The 20101-nt window shown below is 37.1% G+C and overlaps 3 protein-coding genes across 11 annotated transcripts in view; 2 read left to right on the plus strand and 1 right to left on the minus strand.

Moving 5' to 3' along the window:
• Positions 1 to 2030: 2030 nt before the first annotated feature.
• CEP19 (centrosomal protein 19) lies at positions 2031 to 5151 on the minus strand. The gene is made up of 2 exons (XM_034439563.3): positions 4618 to 5151; positions 2031 to 3947 (listed from the first exon to the last, which is right to left on the minus strand). The coding sequence occupies exons 1-2, from the start codon at positions 4844 to 4846 to the stop codon at positions 3586 to 3588; spliced, it is 591 nt and encodes a 196-aa protein (XP_034295454.1). The 5' UTR covers positions 4847 to 5151; the 3' UTR covers positions 2031 to 3585.
• PIGX (phosphatidylinositol glycan anchor biosynthesis class X) lies at positions 4713 to 17500 on the plus strand. 7 transcript variants are annotated; one of them, XM_087872710.1, is made up of 7 exons: positions 4713 to 4911; positions 9636 to 9728; positions 10213 to 10270; positions 11331 to 11472; positions 14375 to 14588; positions 14786 to 14886; positions 15145 to 17500. In XM_087872710.1, the coding sequence occupies exons 2-7, from the start codon at positions 9656 to 9658 to the stop codon at positions 15292 to 15294; spliced, it is 738 nt and encodes a 245-aa protein (XP_087728836.1). In that variant the 5' UTR covers positions 4713 to 4911; positions 9636 to 9655; the 3' UTR covers positions 15295 to 17500. The 7 variants fall into 7 exon arrangements, with proteins under 7 accessions (XP_087728836.1, XP_087728838.1, XP_087728835.1 ...); XM_087872709.1 differs by having other exon boundaries at positions 4910 to 5222; XM_087872708.1 differs by lacking the exon at positions 4713 to 4911 and adding an exon at positions 5169 to 5384.
• A 1577-nt stretch (positions 17501 to 19077) lies between these two features.
• PAK2 (p21 (RAC1) activated kinase 2) overlaps positions 19078 to 20101 on the plus strand; it is a 39240-nt gene continuing 38216 nt past the window's right edge. Inside the window, exon 1 of one of the 3 annotated variants that reach the window (XM_034439568.3) lies at positions 19078 to 19324. The gene's annotated coding sequence lies outside the window, so the exon portion shown is untranslated. Of the gene's footprint in view, positions 19325 to 19907; positions 20022 to 20101 lie in introns of those variants that run through there. The other 2 variants (XM_034439569.3, XM_034439571.3) reach the window with 2 other exon arrangements.

Here is a 20101-nt window from a genome sequence, read left to right on the forward strand (position 1 = left end):
TCATGTCCTGAGGGCCATGTCTTTTGTTTTATAGATAAGCTGGTTCAGCCTTTGTCTTGTAGATAGGTTGGCACCAAAATATCTGCTGGGGAGAGGGTGGAGTGGCAGGGAGTGGAGGCTCTGAGTTTATGTCTTTAGAAACATGTTTCTCCTTTAGGGAAAATATAATATTCTGCCTTTTTAATATTTTTCTAGGAGAGGGATAGGTGCTAACTTCCTACACTATAGTACAATTAATTCTATTAAATATATTCCATGAAGTCTCTATAGCCTATTTTTTTTTTAATTTGATTTATATGCCGCCCTTCTCCAGAGACTCAGGGCGGCTTACAATGCGTTAAGCAATAGCCTTCATATTTTTGTATATTTATACAAAATCAGCTTATTGCCCCCACAAACTGGGTCCTCATTTAACCTACCTTAGAAAGGATGGAAGGCTGAGTCAACCTTGAGCCTGGTAAGATTGGAACCTGCAGTAATTGCAGGCAGCTGTGTTAATAACAGGGTGCTTTAGACCACTGTACTACCAAGGCTCTTCCTCATTTTCAGCAGTGAGCAGAGGATACTTCACAAGAAACAATAGTTGTATTTAATGGAACAGAACATCACTTAGATTTCAAATTCTTCACAAACCTGTACAAAAAACATAGCGTTCACCACAATCATTACGACTTCGTGCGCATTCACATACTTCCTACCCAGCCCACTTGTGGTGAAAATAAAGGCTTCTTATTGCAGAGATGGGATGGGTTTATTTGCATTATCACATTTGAGTCATATCATTTGAATCATATGCATTAATGCCTAACACTATTAACACTTTATATCCCTTGACTTTTGCCACAGTTCTTTAGTTTCAAGAACAAACTATACCGGTACATAACTGTTCAAGTGTGTTTTTCACAGAGATAACATTCACCAAATTAAACTTGCCCTTTTTGCACTTGGCTAATCTCAAAGGGCTGTTTCCAGTATCCAGATTTCAACAGTTATTTTGTTCTCACTGGCTTTTGTCTTTGGTCTTTCTTAAATGCTGTAGCTCCTTTCTACCAGTGTTACTATGGTTTTATGAATTGCATTTCTAGAATATCTGAGAGTCCGGTACTAAGGAAGAGAAACATATAATAATGTGGTTGGACTTAACTCTGCATTACATCATAAATTGATTTGTTTGGATGTTGGCTTAATTTACCCAGTCACTGTAGTTTGCAAATTATGTGCAAAACGTTCAGTTGTGGCTTATTCAATGAAACATAATTAAACAAAGTATGACTTTACATGATTGCATGTAGACATTTTGAGTGTTTCAAAGATAGTAGTGTTATAAAATTAAACTTTTAAGCACTTAAAAGCGGGACTAAATTGGCATAATTCCCATTAAATTTACCCTGAATAAAGTTGTAGTTTTCTTCAAACAACTTAAATTTTTTCCCAGTAATCTATGTATTATAATTATTGCTATATTTTAAGACTCCTGTTTACAAGTTTACAATAAACCATCAGAATCAATGACACATGTACCTAGCACAAATATGATTGATAAAATCATATATTGAAACACCCATTGTCCAGCAACAATCTTTACAATGAATTAAAAGTTCTGCAAAAAAGTGCTGTCTTAACTACTTCAGTGAAAGCTGTCTAAGAGGGGACCATTTAGAGAGGGTACTGTATGGAGTTATATCTCTGATTATCATCACCATATATCAAATATCTCACTTGGAACCAATATATGCATTGTCCAGAGCTTCATGTAGATAATAATAATAAAAAATAGTGTTAAATCATGCTTTATTCCAAATGGGAGAAAATGTAGTCAAATCTGCAGGAAAAAAAATTAAGTTAAATTTCAGTTGAAGATTAAAGCACATGCTTTATTGGAGATCCATTTTGTAAAAGATGTTTTATTATCCAGATTTCTTGCCCTAAACAGGGGCTGATTATATTTTTATATAATTTTAAAATTATATTTTGCAATATCAGGAATTGCTGATATTCCTTAGAAAAAATCTTTTGTCAGACCAAGAAAATGTTACTAAAATGTTTTTATTTTTATTTTTTTAGATATCGGAATATATAATTCTTATGGATAAAACAACCTACTCCCAAATTACTCTATATCGCAAACTGTTTTGATAAGTAACATAGAAATTCTTTTTAAGTGCAAAAATTAGCCCCAAACAGATTTTTAAATGAGAAAACACTGCCCTCTGGTGAACAAATGCTGGATTTTTTTTTAAAAAAAATCTTGAATACATATAATTACTGACAAGACATTTGCTAAATATCTACATTAATAACCTGCAAAGATACTGTATATATTTATATACATATGCCCTTAAGTCCCAATTCTTTTCTTAAATAGGATCCATTCAGTTACAACAAGTCATTAAAAACTGTTAACATGTAAGATGGCTGAGAATTCTATGGATCAAATTTTTGGTACTTAAAATTCGTTTCTTCCATCTAAGTACAATATTTTTAATCCCAATATAAATTATTTGAGAATAAAAAGCACCTGCTTTTTCCAACACAAAATTGTTTGTGCATATACACTATAGTTTCCTTGTGTCATAATGAGTATCTCTGACCATCTAGCAGCTAGCCTCAAAGTATTTTAGTAATGGAAACTGCTTCTAAAACATCAAAACAATCCTTCAAAAAGTTGGCATTGGGGTCCAATAATGCTTTAATGAGATCTTCTTTCTCTATGTGAAAATTCTAATTCAAGAATCCTATATGTCCTGAAATGTGTTGCTTCTTCTTAACTTAAGGTATGGATGAGGAATTGGAATCTGCCCAAAACTTACTGAATATCAATGTCAGAAATGAAATTTCAACATCTGAAAAGCAAAAGTTTATGTGGGAGGTGGAATAATTCAGTTTAAGAATGAACTATTTTTTAAAACTGATTTTAGTTCTTCTGAATATTTATTGAGACATTTTCTTTATTTAGAAAATTCCTGGTTGAGGAAGCCTTTTTATATCTAGAGTTCTCACAATAGATCTTGCCAAATAAGTTCTACCCCATTGATGCAATTCATACGCTTTCTGCAAACCTATCTATTTTGAATATGAATGCTTGCAGATGTGGTTTCATGTACAGTTGGTTCTCTAGTGACACATCTTTTGTTTTCAGCAATTTTGCTTAGTTTCTGGGTTAAACAAGGTTCTATTTCAGAAATATTGTGTTGGATCATGCACTATGCCAATTCACAAGTATAGTAGATGCCATTTTGTGGTCGTGCAATGGACAAAATGGCAGCTGCTGTTCTGGCACCTCTGTCTGCAAAAAAGGTTATTTAAGTCAATGCTTACTTAATGGATATTTCCCATACCAATACAAGAACCAATACAATTTTTCTACTCAACACATTCATGTTCTATACACACATTTTTGCATATAATTTTAATATGAATATTTCAGAATATTTTTAAATGCCAAGCAAAGAAAAACATGTCAATCATTTTGACAGTACACAATGCTACCGTCATTGATAACTTTAGTTAAATATTGTTACTAAAACAGAAAGTATATATAATTTATAAACAGTCCCTGAAAATCCCCATAAGCTTAGTTTTGCATTAAAATTCATCCTCTGTTTCTGTATCCCACTCACAAGCTTCAAGCTCCTTATCTTGTGGAAATTCCACCTCTACATTGTAGGTAAAATCTGGGTCCTCTTTTCTTTTTCTGTTCTTTTCAAACAATTCGTCCATAATTCTTTTCCTTTGGGCTAGCTCTTCATCATTCAGTTTATTTAGGTCCTCTTCTGGATCAACTGTTTCATTCTGCTCAACTTGTTTCAAACTCTGGCTCAGAGTTTGTCCTTGCAGATGGCATCTCAACAAATTATGTAACTTTTTTAGCTGCTCCAAGGATACCCCTTCTAAATATGTTTTGTGCCGAGGATTATTCTTTAGCTGCTCTGCCGCTCTGCCACAATCTGTATGAAAGGCCAAAATAAATATTATACTTTTAAAAATCTCTAAAGAAATTATAGAAATGTGCATTAGAAAGGTTTTAAATAAAACAAACTTGAAACCTATTTCTGTCTCACCATTTGTGTTTACAAGATATAACACATGGCCATAGTTTAAAATCTACATTGATACAACATAAATTTGGTGGAGTTCTGGAATTGTTTCAATGTTTTGTAAATACCCAATGTTTTGTAAAGCAAAGATGTTAAAATTGGGGACAGGCCCATGTGAAGCTGTTATAGCAACAGCCATGCAGCTTTGAAAAGATTTGACATCTTGAGCAACAAATTCAGACAGTGGTTCCATGAATGACCTTTCTAAATGATTCCCAAATCTTTAGAATTAATGGCCCAAATGTATTGAGAACAAGCTAGGTCAGTCCCGATGCTCTACGAATTTAAACGGCTAATTTCTTTTAGAAATGGGGTCATACTATGTACATTCATATTGTCTTAATATACCGGTCTCTTATAAATATAGATAATAAAATCAAATTTATAAAATGAAGTGAGCGAAGTATGGGAAGTCAATGAAACAATTCCATTCCCAAATAAATGCAGAAAAAATAAGCAGCGAACACTACACGGGCGTGAGAAAATACCAGTGATAAGTTTGAAATATATCATATTGTACCTGAGAATTTGGTAAAATTCCGGATAGGCATGATGCGCTGGCGCAGATTCTTCTTATCCTGATCTTCATAGATCAAAACGATAGAGGGAGGCTGTAACTGGATGCCACACTTTTTGGCGACATAAGACATCCCAGCTTCTGCTGTAAAGCTCAGCAAGGACAGATCCCAGCCATTTAGTTTTTTTTTTTTTTCGGAGAAAACTATACTCGGGACAGGGCAGCGCTGCATTTAAAAGGAACACCGCGGGATTTTTTGGCGGTTTACTGGAGCGTTCCGCGTAGCGTCGTTCGTCGGTAAGTTAAGTGGCCAGGCCGGCAAGCAGAGGACTTCCCGCGGGGTCCTCCTCATCCAGCGCTGCTCTAAATTGCATTTTTTTCTGCCGTATGGTTATTAATTAAAAATCCGGCCTGCTCTTTTTCTGTAGGAAGGGCGAGCGCGCGGCCTAGGGGCGCAAGAAAGGAGAGGGTAGGGTAGGATGCCTCGCAGCGAGGAGGAGAGGCTGCTGTCAGGCCAGCCAGATCTCCGCAGGACGCAGGGCGGTTGCCTACCCGAAAGAAGGCGCTGTTCAAGGCGGATGAAAGCAGCGCTTTCCACTCTTGGCTTGGTAAACTATCGGATCCTGCCGTCGTTCAGCCGGGCTTCCGCTACAGCCGTCCCTGCGGATTGAAATCTCTCGCTCTGCTTTTGGCAACCGTTTAGGGACCAAGAATCGCGGCTGGGAGGAGCAAATGACGGCCATTTGGTCGCGGCAGGAATTCGTTTGCAGGTGCTTGGAGGCCCGCAAGCGTTCATTTTCACGTTAACGAACCACAGTTCCGCGTTTGGGCGGAGGAGTCTAACTTTGAGACTCGAGTCGCGAACCTTTAGGAGCCCAAATGATAGTGGTTTCCGGGCACTTTACTGCGGATCACCTACATGGTGTGAAAGAGCGCGCAGGTTTTTTAAACTCCAGAACTCCTCAGACACAGAAGAGATTCTGTAATGTTCAAAAAGCTTGTATATCATTAGCAGTTTGTGCCCTTTGGGTTGATCCTAATAGCGCTATGCAGCTGTATATTTGTTTTTTAAAAAAATAGATTGACAGAACTGTAATTTGTATTGCATTCAATAGCTGGGTTAAGTCAAAGTAGCAGAATCTGCTAGCCCTTAAAACAGTGTTTCTCAACCTTGGTAGCTTGAAGATGGGTGGACTTCAACTCCCAGAATCCCCCAGCCAGCGCTGCTGGCTGGGGGATTCTGGGAGTTGAAGTCCACCCATCTTCAAGCTACCAAGGTTGTTGTTGTTGTTGTTGTTGTTGTTGTTGTTGTTGTTATTTATTGAATTTCTATACCACCCTTCTCCCGAAGGACTCAGGGCGGTGAACAGAATAAGATTTCATAACATATAATTATTATTTTTTTTATAAACAGTAAATAATAAATTGAGTCAACTTAATGTATCTGCTAAGACCTTGGCATAGAATTTAGATGTTTATGCTAGCTCTGCTTGTTGAAACAGAAAGGTCTTCAGGGCATGTCGGAAAGTGCGAAGATCTGGGATTATTCATATTCCAGGGGGTATTTTGTTCCAGAGTAGGTGCCCCCACAGAGAAGGCTCTCTCCCTTGGAACTACTAGACAACATTGTTTTAATGATGGTACTATGAGTAGGCCTACTCTGTGAGAGCGTATTGGTTGGTGGGAGGTTATCGGTTGCAGCAGGTGGTCTCGTAAGTACTCGTAAGTAAGCCTTAAAAGATGCAGCAGTTATCTCATCCCACGGCACATCGCTTTAAATGCAGCAGGGCGTAGCTATCGCATCTGGTCCTCAGCATTGCTGTCTAAGAACTGGCCTGTAATGAAGGGAAACTTGCAAAGATTTGTGACGCCACTGGGATTTTTCTTTACAAGCCGCTTTTGCCTTTTTCAGTTCTCCAGGGGTTACTTAGGTAGTGGGAAACAGACGTTACCGCAGATATTACTTTATCTGCGGTATGTTTTTCAGTCTGGCGGAGGCGGGACAGTCCTTAAGGAGGCGACTTAGTTGTAAACGGAAGGGAGAGCGCCAGTAAGAAGTAGGGAGGATTGTACAGTAATGTCGAGGTTGTGTTATTATTCTTTTGTTGAAAAGGAAACAGTAGATAAAGTGCTTTCCCTCCGCTGCCTCTTCCCTCACTTGTCGGAGGGACTAAAGAGCACAAGCTGAGCAGCTACCTTAGACACGACAGGTTAGTTGGGAATTTGTGCAGACTAATAAATTAGGTGCCTGTTTTGATACTGTACTGTGCTTGTGGCAATTATTCGCCGTGGGTTTAGTCGCATTTCAGACTTTCCCCTGGTTAATTTTGTCATGGATTAGCAATTAACTTGACTTAGTTTACTGAGCCATAAAGTTCGCATTTGATAGGTTCACACAGCAGCGTGCCTGGTATACTGTTGCACTGTCACCAGGAGGACCAGATTCTAGTGCACTCTGCCATAGAAACTAAGTGACTTTTGGCCAGTCTTACAGCAACAGGGACAGAGTTGGAAGGGACCTTGGAGGTCATCTAGTCCAACCCCCGGCTCACGCAGGAGACCTATACTAGGGATTTGAACTACCGACCTTTCCGATCGACAACAGCGTCTTAGCCACCGAGCCACCTAGGGAGCTGCACCTAGGGAGTCAGACTTTTGTACTTCATAGTTATTGTTGTGAAGTTTGGTTGTTTGCTTGCAGATGTTTCAGTATCCAAATGCATAACATCAGTGCTAGTCAGTGTGGGGTTTGTTCCTTCTTTATAAAGTAGCTTGTCCTGCCCTGGTTGGTGGATATGTTCTGGTCTTTTTTGTTTCCTTCTGTGTTGTCTCTTTTTAATGATGTGTAAATTGGATTATTTCTATGTCAAAAGACACATGAAAACTTCTTAATCTCATGTGCACACTTGGCCACAGTTTCAACTGGGAAACTCTGAGCATCTTAGACCAAGCCAAATCCAAAAATGCTAGGGTATTTCTGGAAGCTTGGCTTTCAGACAAATTGGCCATCAATAGACACATCCCTGCCAGTACCCAGATAAGCAGGAATCTGTGCCAGATAAACATTCAAGCAGAAAACAATACCCTAATCAAGAAACTAGCAAGGAGAAAACCACACCCCCAACAACACTGTCAGGACAAGCTATTACATACAAAAGGAGCAAACTTCACACTGACTAGCACTGATGTTTCTAGTTTGGTAATAAAACATCTGCAAGCAAACAACCAAGCTCAGAGAGCACCAAGGACTCCACAGTTGAACTCTGAGCTACAAATATTTTCTTCTATAAGAATTATTGTTCTAGGAAAAATAGGAAGAGCTGTTGAGAGCTGTTGGGATGCACATCTAGCTAAAACCCAATAAATGAAAGATAGTTGCCTGGTTTATGCTTCATAGCACATTAACTCAGTTTTTCTTAAAGAGTTCTCTCAGTATTAACAAGTGTCCTGATGTTTGCAACTGTAGCTTTTCAGATTCTCAAGTAGGAACTTTTCTGCTGGGCAATAACAGTATTCATAGTTTCAGTGTGATTATTTGATGTGCATATAAATCAGTGGTGAAATCTGAACCGGTTTACTACCAGTTCGCTGGCTGCGCATGTGCAGTGTGCACCATGCACCAAATGTGAGGTGCGCATGTGCAGTGCACACCAAAAGGAGGCATGCGGTGAGTAGAACAGCGCACGAGGGGGGGTGATCAGCTGTGGTGCGTAATGTTTTTTACTTTTAAAAGCATTGCTTTTAAAAGTAAAAAAAAAAAGCCTCTGACGATCGCACTGCTCAGCTGGGCATGGGGGGAGGGGCAGGGATTTTTGCTACCGGTTCTCTGAACCCACCACCAGATCATCAGATGATCTGGTCCGAATGAGGAGCATTTCACCCCTGATATAAATATTTGGGAAAATAATCTATGGAACGATGCATGACCATTCTTTCTTCGGACAATATGTACTAATAAAAGCTCACCTTGAGTTTGCCTTCTGGTAACATGGACATATTTATGTTGTTTTGGCAGCATTATTTATTAAGCAGATTTATATGGCCGCTCAGCTCACACGATTACTGTGTATAGATGAGTTATCATTGCCTTTTAGGATTTTAAAAAAACTTCTGGTATAGTCTAGTCTGGGATCCTTGGTGTTTTCTCACCCAAGTATTAGCTAAGCCTTGTCCCAGTATTGCCCACATATATGATTTTTCAAATACAGTCAGTGTTGATTAGACACAACCAACTTTTATGACAAGTCTATCTTATTGATAAAAATGTCCTTAGCAGAATAAGTTTATTTTTCATAAACTTTTGATTTCAATGGATTTTGTACTGCTGAAACATTATGAGAGTTATACCAGTGTTTTTAAGATACAAGTCATAGTCTCCAAATTCAAAATCATTTCTTTTACTGCATATATACAAATGAAGAGCACGTGATTGAATTGTGATTTTTTTTTTGTTTTTTTTAAAAATTTGATTTATATGCCGCCCTTCTCCGGAGACTCAGGACAGCTTACAATGTGTTAAGCAATAGCCTTCATACTTTTGTATATTTATACAAAGTCAGCTTATTGCCCCCACAAACTGGGTCCTCAATTTACCTACCTTAGAAAGGATGGAAGGCTGAGTCAACCTTGAGCCTGGCGAGATTCAGTCTTACTTTAATTGCAGACAGCTGGTGTTAAATTACAGAGCTCTGTCTGTTGAGCTATCCAGGCTCCCCTGGATAGGGGAGCCTGGATCATTTACACATAAATGATTTCATATACAGTGTGAGTTGCCATAAATGTATGTATGATGAGATGCACATAAGCAGTTTATAACTTTAAAATCCTATCACCAAAGAGTGCCTGTACTGGACATTTTTTAAGTTTTATAAGGTCAGTAGACAGGAAGAGCTATAGAATTTAAGAACTTACCTTACATGGAATTAATTCTTATTGTCACTTGCATAGTTATGTAACAAAATAATCTCTGCTATAAAAATATTCTGTACATTTGTTATAATATGATTTTTTTTGTCTTGCAGGTTTAATTTGTGGAAGAAAAATGTATTCTTTTAATTGGGATATTCTCTCCTTCATGAAATTTTTTAGTCTATGTATAATGCCAGAGTTTTTATGTAAGTTACAATTTGAATAAGAATAGCTACCTCAACAATGGAGACCTCTAAGTATCTCTCCCATTTTGTGGCAGTCCCAGGCTTGTTAGCAAACCAGGTCTTGAGGGCCTTCTACAATATCGAAAGGAAGAGCAAAGCTTTTCTTGTTGTGGGAAGCATGTGGCAATGCAGCCAGAAAACTTCTAATTTATACTGGAAATTGGGGCTGCTGGAAATTTGGGGACAAGATATTTTTGCATTCTACAGTAGGCTGGACTAAAACAGTTTGCACCCACTAAGTTAAAGAACTGTTATCTGCCATTACTTCAAGAAAGAAGTATTTTTATATTTATCACAATATCAATAATTTCATTTCTGTTCTGGATTAAGGACATAAGAATATTGAAATTTTGAAAGTGTTATAATTCTGTATTACGCTCTTTACAAATGATCATCTATTGTTGAAAGTAAAGATTTTTCTGGTTTTCATTTCTGGTTTTAATAGATGCACAGAACATGTGTCCTGAGATAACGCAACAGTTTTTGAAAGATGGCTTTCATAGGTAAGTTATGACAATTAAATATTGATCAGTGTCTTTTAACACTGTTTCAGTAAGATCTGAATCCATCACTTTTGCATTTTTCTAATTATATCTGATAAGCAAATACATTTTTTAAATTTTTAAAATTATTTTTATACCACAATATAACAATACAAGACATACATTTATAAACGCACTCTCTTTACAGCTATTGCATGGTGATCTTCTTTGTTATTCACAATTTCCCCTTCTTTCTCTTTGTATTATTCCAATTTACTACTTGTCCCCGACATTTTAATTACTATATATACATTTCTCTCATTCATATCTATTTCCTATTTTTTATACTTTAACATATCCTTTCTGTCTTTTTTAACATTTCTATCTTTCCCCCCTAATTTTCTTCTTCATTTTTCCTTCCCTCCAAGCATTTATACCACTTGTGCCAAGTCCTATAGTATTCTGTATCCTCTTTTTCTTTAAGTTCTTTTGTCAGTTTGTCCACCTCGGCACATTCCAAGATTTTTTTTATTAACTCGTCTTCAGATGGTACATTTTCTTTCTTCCAATTCTGGGCATAGACTATACGAACAGCAGTTAAAATATGTAATATTTTCTGTGAATATCCCTAGTAGGAACATCTCAGGTTTTCCATTTATCGGTTGTTGTCTTATTTTCTCTAGCCACTTTTTTATTTTGGCCCAACATTTTTTTTAGGTCCAGTCATTTACATTAAATTCTGTGATGTGAGGTTAGATGATAATGAATGAAAGCTTTGCTTAAGCAATATTATGAAGAAGTGAGTTCATTAAATTTCAGTGACACTTAGTGTTATGCCTACATTATTAAATTTATATGCCACCCATCTAGCCAAAGGTGACCTGAGGCTGCTTACATTAAAAACATTAAAACAATAAATAGAAAAATAGAAAAAAAAACCTGGTGATTAAATTTACAATCGCAGATTTACAATATTTAAAACTTTTTTACAGAGAGGTATATAACTGGTATGCTTGGAGATGCTTTGTATTCTCTGCAAGTCTATTAAAATCCTTTTTCTTTGTTTTCTTCTTTATGGTAGAGATCTCTTGATTAGGGTAGATTTTGGTATAGCTGATGAAGGCCTAGAAAGTTGCAGGCTGGCAATTAGAGTACATCTTCCAAGGGGATTATATGTGGATCCCTATGAATTGAAATCTTTACAACAGCATAATCTCACTGAGGTATGATTTTTGGTTGATACCAAGATCAATTTTGCATTGGATACAGCACAAAACAATTAGCAATAAATATGTAATATTTCTGGAAATGTTGAAAGGTAGAACGAAATGTTATTTTTTATGCTTTTTATGAAGTTTGGGAAAAAATTAAATATATTTTCAGCACTCTTCTTTTACTTTCTACATTCTTTTTTCTAATGCATAAAAAATATTTTATATTATTTTGTGGCTCCTATACCCATCATGTTGATCAACAATGTAGTACGTAGGATAGTTTTATCAGAAAAAATCAGATTAGGAAGAATTCAATTATAAATCTGAAAATATATTGAAGGTAAAGTTCTAAATAAAAAACAATATAGTGAAATGGGCATTTTAAAATTACTTTTAATCATTTTTTAAAAAAGAAAAAAGCAAGCAAAAAAAAGAATAAATAAGTGATGCAAAAATGTAATGTCAATAAGTGGGCAAAGAATTTATAGAAGATGTATAATTAGCACTATATATATATAACTGATGAAAAATTAAAGAAAATTTATTTCCTTTAAAGTTATTTTTAGTAAGAAAAAGAATTTTAAAGATCTTTTTCACTCTCTGGACCAACCGTACAGGTTCCACTACCGGTATTTTGTTAATTCCATAAAAAAGGAGAGAGAATAAAAGAAATAAAAGATTGTTGCCTTATCTAAGAAAGGCAACAATCAAGAAATGTATCAAATTACATTAAATCAAGAGAGATCTTAAAACATATAAAAACTGTTTTGGTTAGGATCAAATGCATCTATTAAGATTAATTAATTATCCAACATAAACTACGTGTTTCAAATGATGCCAATTCTGATACCAGAAAAAGCTTTATAAAAATGGCAAACAGTCAATTTATATAAATGGAAAGAACTTAAGAGTAAAATTCTAACTTTAACGAGACTCAAAACAGAGAGTTATGAATCTCTTTCAAACTTCAAGCTATATTAGTGGGTAACCTATAATGGCTAATAGAATGGATTAAATCCCCAAACAGAACATTAATACTGTATAGGAAGTTGCCAGTGGTGGGTTGCTACCGGTTTGCCCCGGATCAGGTGAACCGGCAGCGGCGGCAGAAGGCTCTGCCCACCTGCCCGGATGCTTCTGTGCCTGTGCAGAACTGTTGCGCGCGCATGCAAGCGCGCACCCACGAGTGAACCGGTAGCGACAGGTTTTGAAACCCGCCCCTGGAAGTTGCTGATCTAGCTAATGGGCTTCATAGATAATCATGTTACACAGTTACTGGGATACAAAAAAGGAGAAAAACTGAAAAGGACACTGTATAAAATGAAACGTGATAAAAGTACAACCTTATGAGAAAAACAGCCTTAGGCATGACCCCAGTTGTGTGACTTTGGGCCAGTCACTTTCTCTCATCTCTAGGAAGGAGGCAATGGCAAACTATTTTTGAAAAATTTTGCCAAGAAAACTGCAGGGACTAATCCAGGCAGTCAATAATTGAGTTGAAGGCATCAAATAAATAGTTCCATAATGACAGAACAAATAAAAACTTGAATTATAAAATAGATGCAAAATTTCAAAGAAACAGTCACAATGCATCAATGGGAAGAACTATAGATAACAAATATGTAAAATTACCTCATATTATAATTTAAAAGAAAACCACTTTTTCCCCCCTACGGGTAGGCAAAATTCCAAGATACCAAAAAAAAAAAAAAAAAAAAAAAGTGTGTGTGTGTGGGGGGAATCACAATTTACTGAGATACACATTCATGTTGCAAGGATAAACTTAACACAATACTAGAAAAGATATATATTACCAATGGTACAGGGCTGGGAATTTAACCTCAGAGAATATGCAGTAATGGCAAAATTAACAGCATATACTGGTATTCATAACAGAAGGTTGACCAAATTTATAAGGGAATGGTGTCCATATGTATTACATTTCACGCAGCACAGCAAATTTAAGCATTTAGAGTATGGTTTTTAAGGGGAAACAGAATTGACCAAAAAACTGAAATCAGAAATGCATAAAATTAATGTCTGAAAGATCTATATCCTGACTCTTTTGAGAAGAAAAAGAATTTCATTTAAAAAGTGGTACAGTATCCATATCTTAATAGTAGTAATTCCTGTCTGGTATTATTGGAACTGGGATTAAAGAATTTATTGCTTATAACAAAAGACCATCACAAATATTCAGTACAGGTAGTCCTTGACTTACAGTTCTTTTAGTGACTGTTCAAAGTTACAATGGCACTGAAAAAGTGACTTATGGCTGTTTTTCACACCATTGTAGCAGAATCTCCATGATCACATGATCAAAATTCAGACACTTGGCAACTGACTCATATTTATGACAGTTGCTGGGGTCCTGTGATTACATTTTGCAACCTTCTGACAAGCAAAGTCTGTTCAAAGTTACAAAGGCACTGAAAAGTGTCTTATGACCGTTTTTCACACCTAGCAGCATCCTCATACTCAGTTGATCAGAATTTGGGCACTTGGCAATTCTTGTATTTATGACTACATGTGATTATTTATTTATTTATTTATTTATTTAATTTTTATACCGCCCTTCTCCTCAGATGATGATCATCATCCTCAGCTACCTTCCAACAGGCAAAGTCGTCAATGGGGGAAGCCAGACTTGCTTAATGATTGCATGATTCACTTAACAATTGGATTGGTTCACTTAACTGTGGCAAAAAAGATCCTAAAATGGGGCAAAATTCAACTGCCTTGCTTAGCAATGGAAATTTTTGGCTCAATAGTGGGACTACCTGTATAGGAATAATAGGGTTAACTTTGAGACTTTTCAGTAAGATGGTACCATTCCATAAATAGGATTCTAATATAAAGTAGACATTATAAATTATGTCATTTTCATTATACACCTGTTCTTTTTCCATAGGCACTGATAATTGCAGATGAAGTAGATTTGGAAGTTCCTGAGTATTTAGCAACTGATTCTTCTGTCCTCATTTACATGAGACCTGATCCTAAGTGCACTATCTGTTTTAAAGCATTATTACCACTGCACTGCCGTTATTACCGACCTTCAGAAAGTAATGGAAAAATCCCTGTTGTCTTGCAGAATCCAGAAATAATGATCCATTGCCAAAAATGTACGTGATTATTATTGAAAAGGAATTTAAAAGTGGCAGTGTTGATTCAAAAAAAAAAAAAAAAAAAACTTGGGGAGAAACTGATACATATTAAAGGAAGCATTAGGGATAGACCTAAAGTAAAGTAATACTTACAGTCCAAGAATAATCTGTTCTCTGAGTGCTGCATTTAAACTATCTTGTTTTTGTTCTCTTAGCTTTTTTTTCAGTGAACTGTCTGAAAGAAACTGAAATAGAAGCTCCATGTTCCCAGAATAATCTAGATGTATGCTATTGGAAGAGCATGAAATATAAAATGGTACATTCATATTTCTATGCTTTGGTTTTTCTTCAAATATATACTTCTATAACTATTTTAAAATGTTTATTTTATTCTAATGCCATTCCATATGTAGTTCTAGCTGATTAAAAAAAGTTGCTTATAAATCTTTTACTAAATTTTAGTGGATATTTAACTACACTTCACAATAAATGTGATAAAGTTATGTGTTATATATTTTGAACAAAAAAGTTATCTTTCTGATCTTCTAATTTGCAATTCTTTTTTTTTTTAAAGCTAAGTAAAGAATTGGAACTGCAGGTACCAGTTGGACTCAAAGATCACCTTGCCTTGGTTTGTGCAATAACACTTATTACCACAGGACTATGTTCCAGTTTTATCCTTTCAGCTTTATGCAGATATGGGCCCATTCATTGCTCAATGTGATATTAAACAAGTTTTTATTATTGAAATCATGGAAAGACTGTCAAACTGTAATAAGAAAGATAATTATAGATAAGAAAAGATCAAGCTTGATCATGTACCAAAAGCTGGAATTGATGTTTAGCGACACATAACCTGCCCCTTTTCAGGATGAGTTATTCCCAACTTGGCCTTTTGGCTCTCTCGAGAGCTCATTCATTACTACTGTAGTCAAGTTCTGCTCTTTGCTTCCATTTTTTCCAACTTTATGGACAAAGTTTAGTTTCAATAAATATGACCAAATTATAATTTGAGCGTGGTCATTTGAGCCTGGCTGATTTATTCTATGATCTATTCATTTGTTCCTTGGCTGTACATGTAGTCTTAACAACTGTGGCAAGGAAGGTTGCAAAATGGGATAAAACTCACTTAACGTCTCACTTAGCAACAGAAATTTGGGGCTCAGTTGTGGTTGTAAGTCGAGGACTACTTGATTTTTGAAGAATTTTGTCGAACAAAATTCTTTCCTGCTTCTTTAAAGTCCAGCTTTTGCTTCCATAGAGTGTTATAGGAAATGCTTCCATAGTTGTAATGTCTGACTATAGACAGGAATATTTTTTTCAAGCATTGAAAAAATGCTAAATATAAGCCATTAGCTCTGTAAATGCAATGAAATTGAAACTTGCTGCATTTCTGGAAAAATTAAGCAGTTTCAAATGTTGTTTTTCTGTCCATATCACTAGAGATACTGCCATTTGTATGTGCCATTTGTAAGAATGATAGAAAATACTGAATATTTATAATTTTTTATGCAGAAGAGTATGTCTTCAAATGTTCTTGCAAATACTACTTCAGTTTTCAATCTAAATTCATGTAATTTAATTGCTTTTCACATGTATTAATCTGTCTAAAATGAATCCCCTCTAAAACATTATTTTTAAAAAACCTTGTCATGTGATATTTTTCATCACTGGATGACAAATTGCTTGAACATTGAGTCTTTTGTTCTCTCTACAACATGCTATGTGATAACTGAGGCAAAGCTACAGCTATTGCACTACTTCAAGATCTATTTGAACAATGTTCTGTATTGGCTTGGAGTGTTTTTTTGTCACCGAATTAACTACTTATAAGAAGTTAATAAGAGGCATTTAATGAAACATCAGCTGTAAATCTGTTTATATTATCTATGGATCCAAAATCTTTTAGGATTTTATTAGCTGAAGTCTGCTGGAAATGAATATAACAATTTGGTCTTACTAGAAAATGAATCTTCCTCTAATTGTAAATATACAATTATAAATAATTCTTCTGTACAACACTTAGGCTGCATTCACAGGCACTCTGCCAATATATCAATATTGTATGTTCTTATGCTTCTTTTTTAGAGTTGGCATGCACAATAATTAGGGAAAGGTATATGTACAACCTCAGTTTCATAGAGAATTCAGTTTCAGTTTATGTCCTCATAAATCAGCAGGTCTGGTGATAAAGTCTAATGAACCATTCTTGAAAAGAACATTTTTTCTTACATTTGTTTTATACTGACACAAGAACTATTCATTATTAATCACTGCAGATATATTTCTAATAAAACCACATAGTTTTAAAGAAATGGGCTAAACCCATTTGACTCAAAAGTTTTGCTTGTGGTGATGTGATTAAGAATGATTTACTTAGCACTAGGCAAACTATCTCCCCACAACTTACCATGTTACTTTGGTAAATGACAGCATGCACATTTCTTTACCTCATAATATCCATCCCACTCAGAGGTATGGGGGAATAACAAAGATAGTGGTTGTACTCAGAGCCACAGATCTAGCATTTCACAATATTGGGTCCTTAAAAAAGATGAGGTTAGGTACACTAATGAACTGGGGATTTTGCTGTTCTGTGCTCAAAACATTAATCTATGTATTTTAAACTGCAGCTAAGAGAAAAAGTAGACAGAAAGTACCAGACCAGGGACATCAGGTCTAGAAGCTGCTTGACATCTAAACTGTTATTTCAAAAACCTAAAACTGTTCTATGTAATGCAAGAGGAAATAGCCTGGTGGCAGGTGCTACTTGGTTTAAATTCTCAAAAGCAGGAAGAGGCAGAAATAACCCTATAACTGTTAGCAATGCTGAATGTTTTGTTTCATAACAATCAAATTTTTGGATTGGCTACAGTATTGGGGATGGACATGTTATTTTTATGATCAACCCAATAAAAGTTAACATGGAGGATGAGATTTTAGGTGACTTTTTTTCACTAAATATTTCTTTTGTCCTTGTTTTGGCTTGGTGTGCTGGTTATTTCTCTTTTCATTTGATGATTCATTTTCAGGTTTTTATCTGTGCTTTATTATTCATTTCAGTTTGCATACCCACTAATGGTGATAGCGAACCTATGGCACGTATGCCGGAAGTGGCACACAGAGCCATCTCTCTCTGGGCATGCCAGATGTTGCCTGTTGCTCTCCCGGGTTCTCGTGTGCATCTTCATGTGCGTGGGAGCGCTGGAAACCAGAAGAGCAGTTCCCTGGCGTGCATGTGTGCTGGCCAGCTGGTCTTTGCGCATGCATGCATGCCAGAAACTAGAAGACGAGGTGACTGACACGCATGCTGCAAACCAGAAGCTCAGTGTCCCGGCGCACATGAACTGCTCTTCTGATTCATTTAATGACCTGATTCACTTAACTGCAGTGATTCACTTAATAACTATGGCAAAAAGATCATAAAATGGGACAAAACTCATTTAACAACTGACTTGCTTAGCAACAGAAATTTTGGACTCAATTGTGATAAGTTGAGGAGTTACCTGTATTCATTTTGTAGCAATATTTTCTAGCTAGTAGCTACAGAAAACCTGTGATTATTTATTGTCAGTGACAACCACACTGCTAAACCTGATGCTTACTATTCTAATCATAATTTGGGTTAAATCAGCATATCACCAACTATATACAACAAAATGAAATTTACTAAGAATTAGGTGATTCAATCAGAAGCCTTCTAGAATAATTCCAGTGAAGGGACGGAAAAACAGGAGGAAAAAAGTCATAATTTAGTTAGCTGGGAAAAATAAGTGGGCTTTTAACTGTTTCTGTTTGAGATGCTACATTTCAGTAGCAATACTACGTTTTTAAAAAAATAAATTGCCACTACCAAATCATTTAAAAAAAATAAGCATATATTTTTTGAAAATAATTGGGTAATACATCAATGTCTTTTAGATTACTTGTTAACGTTCTGTTTTGTAAAATGCATTTTGTTTTTCATTTTTATATTGATACTTTTAAATTTCTGTATTTTTTAAATTTCTTACAACTTGGCTGGCTCTGGAAAGAAAAGCATTATAGAACGACCGGTAGAAACAAACACATACCAATAAAAGCACACACAAAAACATCACTTGTTTTACTTGAGCAATAATTAAACCCAGAAATATTTTTATAATCCATAATAAAGCTAAATTCAAAACGACACACAAGTAATTCAGAAATTAAAACTGCATACAGACTGTAAATTTAACACAACGAACAGAAGAATCTTTGCATTCTTGATCATAGGATCTCAGCATCTCGACGTTCCCCGTGTTATTTGTGCAGCTTACCCAATAATTTTCCTTCACGCCAATAAACAGTCTTTACAGATACCTTGTTGTGGGGAATGCAGTACACCGCTGCCCCTCCACATGCAACAATAGGACCGCTAAGTCTCAGTAACTGTGCTGCATCGCGCCTCTCCCTCCTTCCCTCCCTCCCTCCTTTCTTTCTTTCTGTCTGTGGCGTTGAGCTCAGCGCCCGAAGCCGCCTAGCCGGCTCCGCCTCTTCCTTTCCCGGGCTGTGACCACGCGCGGCGATTCCGCTTACTCCCTTGGCCGCCCGGTGGGCCCTCCCCGCCATTGTAGGAGGCCGCGCCCTGCCCCAAGCGGTCAGGCCGGTAGCGAGAAGCTTGGCTCCCGTCCGGTGAGTCTGAGCGGCGTGGTGGCTGCGGGTTCTTCCTGGAGGAGCGGAGACCTGGCTGGCGCGCAGGAAGGGCAGGGGGATCGCAGCTTCCTCTTCGGGTAGGGGAAAAAAAAAACACACACACACACATACACACACACTAAGCAACATTCAGGCCCGGAGGCTGGGTTTCGCGGAGTCTCTCCCTCTACTCGCTCCAGGGAGGAAGTTGGGTTGTGGGCCCGCTGAAGGGGGAGGGGGCTGTCGCTGCTTTTCCCTGGAGGGCGGGCAGGTGGGCGAGAAAGCGGGGTGGGTGGGAAAGAGGTGTGTGTGGGGGGGCCTCTGCATGAGTTACTCAGCCGGCCCGCCTCGCGGCTGCTCCCTCCTCTCGAAAACTGAAAGGCTCGGGCTGGTGTACTTTTCCTACTTCTTGCGCATTTTCCCAACAGACCGTGTAGTAGGCGAATAGTTAGTTCCTACTTATAAGGAGCTGCTCATAAACTTGCGTGTCTCTTTTTCTCGTTCTTTAAATCCCTGGAAGCAAACGGAAAACCTTCGTTGCCTTTGGAGGCTGCTCCTCTGATTAAGGGCTTTGGGGGCAAAGATGGTCCCGAACCAGGCCGGTTGGGCGGCTTAGGTTCTTTCTCTCCCTTGTCCCCGGAAGCAGGTGGCGCAGAGTAGTTGTAGCTCGCGGGCAAAATGAGCGCTATTGTAATGGTACTGTAAGGAAGAGCCGCCGCCGCCGCTTCGTGTCGCTTACCTGCCCTTTTGCGATGGGGGAATAGGTCGGCTTCCTTATCTGGAGGGCGAATGCAGGTAAAGCGTTTCTTGTTTCTTCCTGCTCTGCTCTTTGTTGTCAGATTTAAGATTTAAGAACCCCTGGCAAGTTGGAGGTA

Source organism: Pantherophis guttatus, chromosome 6 (genome assembly GCF_059756535.1).
Source record: "Pantherophis guttatus breed Tessera chromosome 6, ASM5975653v1, whole genome shotgun sequence".
NCBI lineage: Eukaryota > Metazoa > Chordata > Lepidosauria > Squamata > Colubridae > Pantherophis > Pantherophis guttatus.